This window comes from Bremia lactucae, linkage group LG5 (assembly GCF_004359215.1).
Source record: "Bremia lactucae strain SF5 linkage group LG5, whole genome shotgun sequence".
Taxonomy (NCBI): Eukaryota; Oomycota; class Peronosporomycetes; order Peronosporales; family Peronosporaceae; genus Bremia; species Bremia lactucae.
The window spans coordinates 1642162-1650748 of NC_090614.1; the positions used below are offsets into that span (position 1 = coordinate 1642162).

Sequence of the window (8587 nt, forward strand, 5' to 3'; positions counted from 1 at the left end):
AAATTTTGATGAGCTGTGCATGTCATGCAAGCCATCGGAGACGAAGTTTCATTTGACGAGCAGCTCGTTATAGTGCGTGGAAGCTGATCGAATGAGTATGATCAGATCATCAGAATTATTGAGAACATGAAGGAAATTGATATTTTTCAAGCCAAAGAAATGCTTCGTCATATAGTCATATATACGAAGACATTTCTCGCAAGGAGAAAAGTGAACTTGCATTGAAGGCTGCAAGAAGCTTCAAGTGCAAAGTTTTTCGGTCGAAGGAAACAAGAAACAAGTTTACCCGGACGTGTTTATTATGTGGAAAACAGAGTTATAAGAAACAAGACTGTTGGAAGAATCAAGCCAACAAGAAAAATAACGAGCAAGCGTTTACTGTTAGTGAACATGGTTCGGAAGGTTGGCTTCTCGACAGTGTTGCGAGTAGTCACATGCGCCCATACCAAGATTAAATATGGAGATTCGATCGTTGAATCGTACAATCGGCATCTCGATCGCAAATGGGTAGACAGTTATGGCTACTGGAATTGGTAAGATTTAAATTATTCTGAAAAACAATGTCCCAATTCCGTGCTGTACGTTCCAGGGCTGGATCGCAGACTGCTTTTCGATTTCTGTTTTATCGAAAAACGGATTGGATATTACATTTACGAACAGAACATGTGGGAAAAGGAATGATCAAGATGTGGTGGCAAAAGTAAACAAATTGGGGAAATTGTTTGAGATGGAATGTGCAACTTTAGGGTCGGCATTCACTAGCGAAGTGTTTGGATGTGGAATTAAAGATGTGTGTCCTAGTGTGTGGCATGCACGACTAGGATATCTTCCAATGAAGACGTTGGAAAATCTACACAATTGTGTAGAAGGAATAAATGTGCAAGCTTCGAGTGATGATACCGATAATCAAGACGAAATTTGCAAGGGATCTCTGACTGGAAAGTCGTCAGTCAAACCATTTCCAAAGTCAAGTCACGGCAAAGTAAAGACAAAATCACTGCTTCAAATTGCTCACAGTGATGTGATGGGTCCAACGGAGGCAAAGTCTCAAGGAGGAGCACGATTCGGAGTTACATTTCTGGATATTTTTTCGCGCTACGTGGTGACATACTTTATCGCTGATAAGTCTAAAGTGCTGGGAAAGTTCATCGAATACAAGTCAATGATGGAAAAGCAACTGAATTTCAAGATCAAATGCATTCGCACCGACAATGGTGACGAATACATCAACACGAAATTCGCAGAAGTTTGTCGCGAGGCTGACATAGTACACCAAGCGACAGTGCCATATCCCCCCCAGCATTGAAAAATGGCTGAACAAATGAATTGGACACTGACGGAACGTGCAAGGTCGATGCAAAATCACATGCAAGTGGAAAAGAAGTGAAGGGCTGAAGCTATAAATACAGCTGTATATGTGACCAACCGGGTCACGACCGCTTCATCCCCAACGAAGACTCCAATTGAGATGTGTTTTGGCTTGAAGATAGACATATCACACATGCGCGTTTTTGGTGCTCATAGTTACGCACACATTGACAAAGCGAAACGTGCTAAATTGGACAAGAAGGCAATTCGGTGCATGTTTCTTGGTTATTCACACGAAGTGAAGGGTTATCATGTCTGAAATTATAATTCAGAATAACTTGAAGTCACAAGGTCAGTGACATTTCAAGAACAGCCACGGACGAAGTATATACAAGTTGTTGATGACGCACCTTTATCAACTCGTCAGCACGCAAAAATAAATGGCGAAGGAGACGATGATATCAGGGTTCAATCACCAATTTCCTCGAATCACGACGAAATTGAACCTATGGAGGTTGATCAGACTAACGGTGATCAAATAGTCTCGCCTCCTCAAGAATTAATGTCGTTGGGTACACGTCTAGAGAATGGACATGAAGATGATATTGCTTTTGATATCGATGACGTGTACATGGAGCCAGCTATTTTAATTAAGGATGATGTTCAGGCCATTGTGCCCAGGGAGGGATGGACTAATCTCGATGACAGTCTAGAGACACATTCATCTCGTGTTAGCGGACACAATAACCCTCTCGCAATATCTCCTCCAAGCACAGACTCACAAGCTTTAGTTCCGGTCGGGATGTCAGATGCTATTGTTTCATCACGAGGAGATGAACCTGTAGAACGTGCCTCAAAACGATATCGTATTGAGTATAGTCAAGCTAATGCGGCATTTGAAACCCCATCAACGTACCAAGATGCTATGAAGTCTTCACAAAGTACGATGTGGAAAGAAGCGATAAAGGCCGAACTGAAGGCACTAGATAGCAAAAAGACGTGGAGTCCCGTGGGCAATTCCTTAAACAAGAAGGTAATTGGAACTAAGTGGGTGTTCGCCATCAAGCGAAATGAAAATGGTGATATTGAGCTATTTAAGGCTTGGCTTGTGGCACTAGGTTATCGTCAGATCTATGGAATTGATTACTACAACACGTATTCTCCGGTCGCGAACATGAATTCAATTCGTGTGTTTTTCGCGGTATGTTGCCATTATGGGATGACTATATTCCAATATGATGTCGATACAGCATTTATCAATGGTGTTCTCGAAGAAGAGGTGTTTACTAATAAACCCGAGGGCGTTAAAATGAAATCGAATTAAGTGCTGAAGCTAAATCGAAGCCTGAATGGACTATAATAAGCTGCTGCAACATGGTTTGAGACTATTTCAAGCGTTATTTAGAGCATGGGGTTTGTGGCGTGTGTTTCGGATCCGTGTGTATTTGTTCGTCGATTTGACAATTTTTCTTTGACTTACGTGACGTTATATGTCGATGACATGCTCATTAGTGGTCTTTCGTACGACTCAATCAAGCAAGTTGCTGATGAGTTGTCCACTAAATTTCAGATCAAGAGACCATGTAAAGTGCGATTTATTCTGGGCATCGAAGTTGACTACAAGATGGAGGAGAAACGACTCAAGATCAGTCAAAGCGCGCGTATAGCAAGAATGGTTGAAAAATTCAATCAAGATAATGCTAGACCGGTGTATAATCCGGGTGTGGAAGGCCAGAACATGATAAAGTGTGAGGTGATGGACCCAAAAACATAAAATCGTCCGTATCGCTCATTGGTGGGTTCACTTCTCTACGTGGCAACCGCCACAAGACCCGATATTGCATTCGCGGTGTGTCAATTGAGTTGACACTTAGAAAAACCAAGTGAAGAACATTGGAATGCGGCTATCCGAGTGCTGCGTTATTTAAACTCAACCGCTATGGATGTAATCTGCTATCGGATCAAGTCACTCGAGCTGCAGTTGAGTACATTTAGTGACGCTGATTGTGGCAGTAACAAGGACAATCGTCGCTCAACATCAGGTGATCAGCGCTGGATGCGCGCAATGAGAGAGACAGATAATACTTTTATTAAATGTTGAGAATTAGTATATAATTAAGTTAGTATAAATAGATTGAACACAGATAAGCTTAATTATATGAAATAGAGTCATCTATTAGCCCTCTTTAAAGCAAGTGTTTTACAGAAAGTCTTCCTCTGCACGTACTAGTGTACGTGAAGTGACGTGAGACACCAAATCGCACTAAGGCAGTTCTGAAGCAGTACAAGTCGGCAGTGCCCCATTTCAGGTTTGTATTGATTGGTATCGCCTGGGTCAAAGTGAGGTAATTATGGATTTAGATATCAAGTCTGCGCGACTCGTGGAGGCCTGGACGGACCTACAGATTATAACAAGGTCACAAAGTGCAAGGATGGAAAACGTCTGCAATAAAATCAATCGAACATTTACAAAAGCTCTTTTCGGTGTCGTATATTCGAAGACAGCAGCGAAGCTGTGTGACGGGGTGGATCGTTACATGAAATTAACACTTAGAGGTTGTTAATTAATATATTATCTGAAAGGTAGATAATATTGGAGGATATTACTATATATGTAATGTTTAAAATTCTTACCCATAAATAGGTATAGACCATTATATCTATTTATTCCGCAGATTAATCAGCTGTAGAGGTAATCAAATTTCAGATAAGATAGAATAAGAATTCAATTGCATGTTTAGTATTAGATTTTAATCAGTTAGCATTTACAAGATAGAAATCGAGACATTTAATTATATTAATGCAGTTTTCATTTTACCCTCTTCAAGCTAGTTACTTTAAAGAGAAGTCTTCCTCTGAACGTGAAATAACGTAAGGCACCATTCGCAACTGAAGCAGTACAAGTCGTAGTGCCTCGTTACAAGCTGCGCGTGTCCAGAAAACGGTAGCGATTAAGATGATTAAACTGAGTGTTGCGTATATGGATTGCTTCATAAAAAGGCAATTATGTGTTAGGTGTAAAGACGTTGATAATCGCCATTTCAGAGGAAATTTTTCTACAGAATTTGATAATAGCCATTACCGATGTAATTAATTTAGTCTAATTTTCAATTCTTCTAATCAGCAGGGGACAAAAATGACGCAAGGGTACCGATAATCATAAAAATAATCGCAAGTCCAGCCAATGCAGTGTTCAGTACTATTTCGCTCTTCGATAGGCGATGCGAGAAGAGCTTGAGGTAGCAAATACATGGCAGGAACATCGAGACGAGCATAGCAAAGAAAGCCCCGACAAAAGAAGTCACGCGGGCAAAGTGTGGCACGTACAATGCACAGCACAGTGCTCCGCTTCCAAGCAACGTGCGGAGAAAGGCTCGATAGAATGCTAACGACTTGCTTGGGTCGTTCCTTGCAACAGCGTGCTTCTGATCAGTTGACAGCAGAAACTCTTCAAGTGCCAAGGCAATTGGATGAAGTGTAATTGCAATTTTGCTCATCGGATTTAAGGCGATTGTCCACACGACCATTTGGGTGAGCGTACCGGGGTACGATGCGATCAAGTTAAGGGTTATTTCCTTTTGCGTAAACCCTCCAAACATTAAGTAACCTGCCAGCTCAATTGCTCCGTATACAAAACCAACAATAAGGTACGATACATTAAGTACTCGCGGGTAGTCGTCCTTGTTGGCCAAGGAGCTGCATATCGACGGGAAAACCGAGTGACCTCCAAATGCTACCATGGTAAGCCCAATTGCGAGGGGGATACGATCCCAGTCACCAATCATTTGCACCGATTGTGGGTACAGTAAACTTCCCATAACGTAACCTGGTGCGCTTGTGTCGATGGCAATACCGACGTAAAAGATCGCGTATAGGCAAAAGAATGACGACAGGATGCCTAAAATGCTAAAATACGACAAGATCGACATGTGCGTTGTCCACAAGGACGGCATGATGAGGAAGGACGCCATTATGATCAATTCTGTCTTGGAAAACGATGGTATGAGTGCCGCCAATGTATCTCCAACTACGGCAACAAAGTTGCAATAGTTAGCCACAAAACCAACATTGGTTTTACATAATTCATACGTACTCAATACGTAAAACATTGCACAGGCGGTAAATAATTCAGCAAAAAATATAATGCCAATGATAACCCGTCCTCGTGTACCAAATGCCGCTTCACCAATATCCGGGTACGTTGTCATACCCTCCTGGTACCTCAGACATTGGCCCAGTAACTTGGCTGTGTGATTTGTCACTAACGTGAAGAATAAAAAGAGTGACCCACCCATCAGCCAGCCACTAGAGCGCATTGAAAAGGGACTGGAGAGCACGCCAACGCCTAAAAGGACGTTAATAGCATTAAACACCGCTGCTTTAAAGCTGCTGGTGCCTACAGGCGTGACAGCGCCGGTGCTTCTGGCTGGTGACCAGGTCGCCTCTCTCGGCTGTTGCAAAAGTCTTTGTCTCTCCGCATATGGGCTAAAATGAAACGAACTGACGTGGGATGGCGTCAAAGACATCGCTGCAGGGGATGCCATCCTTTATTTTCACGTAGACACCAAGATCACTTAATTTGTCCGACAAAACAAAATTAATAGCAGACGTACCGCACGTCAATACCCTCTTCAAATGTTGCAGGCCACGCGGGTGCTGAATCGTGGCCAAGTAGACGCGCACGAGCTACGGATGGGGAGTAAGAAGGCAGTAAAACGTGGTGCTCGGGCGCGGCGGACCCCATCTCGCACAATGGTCTGGCGTCCGACTAGCTGAAAACAAAACTATTCTAAATCATGGTTTTAAATACTTTAAGTCGTCCTTCTTTTCCGGACTTTCTGCATTCTGTTTTACCATACGGTTGTAAAATTTGGAACTTTTGTACATGTATGGTTTGGCATTTGCCGTTACGGCCGAGACATGCAATGAAACATTTACAAAATATTAAAGCATGAAACGAGGCAACAAAGGCTGAATAAACGTTTTGTTTTTATAAAAAGAAAAAGATCTTCGCAGTGTTGATAAAAGTGTAATTTTTTTTCATGAAATCTCGCGACAAAAACGAACGAGTTTCACTGGATCATGAAGAATGTATAAACGAATTTGGAATTGCCAGAAACAGTTAAAACGCAGGGCTCTAAGAAATATGCTAAACAATCGCCTCCAAATTGTAAATTTATGCTTTCAAACTATATTTCAATGGGTCTTTTCCTCTGGATGCTGACTCATCCAGTGTTGTATCCACATAAGAACCCGTTCAATGTTGCTCTCCATGTCCTCAACTGTCCGGCTTGGTAGCTCTTGTACAATTTCAGGAGCGTAGCTATCGCGTGCCTCTTGGAGAACCACTTCCATAATTTCACACTCGACGTTCTCGGCCACCTTTTTATCCGAATACCCGCGTTTCTGAAGGCGGTCAAAGAGCGTCGTATTATCCACACGCAGCACCACCACTAAGTCAAACCAACGCTCTGGAAAGAAATCGCACGAGTGAAAGTCTACTACTTGGCCGCCTTCGGTCATGCGGTCTTCCAATTCGTCACAGATCTTGTCTTCGTCCAGCACGAAGCAGTCAAATTCCTCATCACGACCGTTGTGCAAACTCTGCTCCTTGATCTTCAAGAATAACGCATTGCAATTAAATCAAAGCATTGCTACGATGTCGCAATTTAATTGAATAACTCACGAGGTCGCCAACGTTCAAGTGCGTGAGCAGTTGCGAACGTTCCTGTGACAAATTTCGCGATTCCACACCGCGTTTGCAGGTAAGAGAATGGCTATTCGCTGAAAGTGTTGATGCTGTTCTTAGCTAAATTGAATACGTACCGCAAGCTGCTGGCACATGGACGTCTTGCCTGTTCCAGGGGTGCCTGTCACGAGGATGTTTGGACCGCGGGTCATTGGCGTTGTAAGAAATGGCTACACTTTAAGATACAAATTATAGAGAATTTGAAAAAGTATATTCTATTGTAAATTTTTAAAATCCAAAATTCGTACAAGTTTTCATCTACATACCAACAACGTATGGGCACTTGTTGTAAATATTGCTAAAATGAAAGCCTTACCACAACTATTTAATTAAAATGCACAAATATGGAAACTTTGATATTTATAAAATTATTTATTGGAAATTTATGAAGCCATCATACATGATAGCAATTTTTGAGTATGAAAATGCCACTCGGCGAAACGCTAAGCTATCTCTTTAAAAAGGCAAATTCCGAATGCTCAAAGCTAGCAATAAAATTTGTAGCATTGCATTGAAGTGCCAAATCGGATAGCCATTATCTCCGTGGAAGGCAGGAGCCAAAAACACAGGGGTAATTTTGTGGTTAGAAAGTTAGAGCTCCACCAGCTGTAGAAAACATTATCGATACATTGCTTTTAAAGGCAAAAAAACGTTTATGCTTGGTGTCGTCAGTAGCGTGCATTTGCCCCATTCTGCGCTGCTTCAGTCTGTTACGGGCTGAAGAGCTCCGTGCTTTAGTTTAAATGCTGCTTAGGATCGTGTAAGAGAACAGTTTTGCAGAAGAAAACATTACTAGCTTTAAAATCTTTATTAAGCAGCCAGCAAAGCTAGCAGTGGAAAAGAAGGAAATTTGAAACTCAAAGAAGTAATAGTCAGCCTCTGGCAACTTCTGTAACTGGAAAAATCATCCCAGTATTTACTACTAGTGTAACGGGCTAATGTTGCCCTAATGTTACACAGTCCCCATTAAGTACATTTGGTACTTAAGGGGATGGTCAATTACTAAATAATAGTAATTAGACCCAACACTCGGGTGTGGTGCACATTTTTGACCAACCCTTGTGGATGTGATGCACATGGGTGCATTCACATTAGGAGGGATGACGGCTAGCGTCATCATCATCAGTTACGCGAGGTATCTATAAAGATACGCTCGCCATACATATTAAATGATATCTATAGAGATAACATTTTAATTGGTAAAAATAGGTATTAGTATTTAATTCTATTAAATAAAAATCAGTCTGAAAATTACTACCTACTTGGTAAGTGTGCACGAGGAGACGGATTACCGCTCCCGTGACGACACTTTACCAGAGTTCTTAGTGTGTTGGGTGAGGTCGCTTGCGCGCCCACCACAACTACCTCACTGCACGCAAGAGAAGCAGGTTTAACCGCTTCCTCGCTGTGCTAGGGTGTGTGCTTAAGTAGAGCGTGGCCGCATTACGACGTGCCCGCCTACACTTGGTAGCACTTGAAATCCTTCCCACGACCCGCATCTCTGCGTGTGTACGTGAGGATGAGCCTCAA

The 8587-nt window shown here is 42.2% G+C and overlaps 2 protein-coding genes across 2 annotated transcripts; both read right to left on the minus strand.

Annotated features, from left to right (window-relative positions):
* Positions 1–4424: 4424 nt before the first annotated feature.
* Positions 4425–6069, minus strand: CCR75_004413 (uncharacterized protein; the record flags this gene model as incomplete). The annotated part of the gene is made up of 2 exons (XM_067962499.1): positions 5922–6069; positions 4425–5853 (listed from the first exon to the last, which is right to left on the minus strand). The coding sequence occupies exons 1-2, from the start codon at positions 6050–6052 to the stop codon at positions 4425–4427; spliced, it is 1560 nt and encodes a 519-aa protein (XP_067821005.1). The 5' UTR covers positions 6053–6069.
* A 352-nt stretch (positions 6070–6421) lies between these two features.
* On the minus strand, positions 6422–7209 carry CCR75_004412 (uncharacterized protein; the record flags this gene model as incomplete). The annotated part of the gene is given in 3 exon segments (XM_067962498.1): positions 6422–6924; positions 6995–7117; positions 7135–7209. The coding sequence occupies 3 exon segments, from the start codon at positions 7207–7209 to the stop codon at positions 6505–6507; spliced, it is 618 nt and encodes a 205-aa protein (XP_067821004.1). The 3' UTR covers positions 6422–6504.
* Between the last annotated feature and the right edge of the window lie 1378 nt (positions 7210–8587).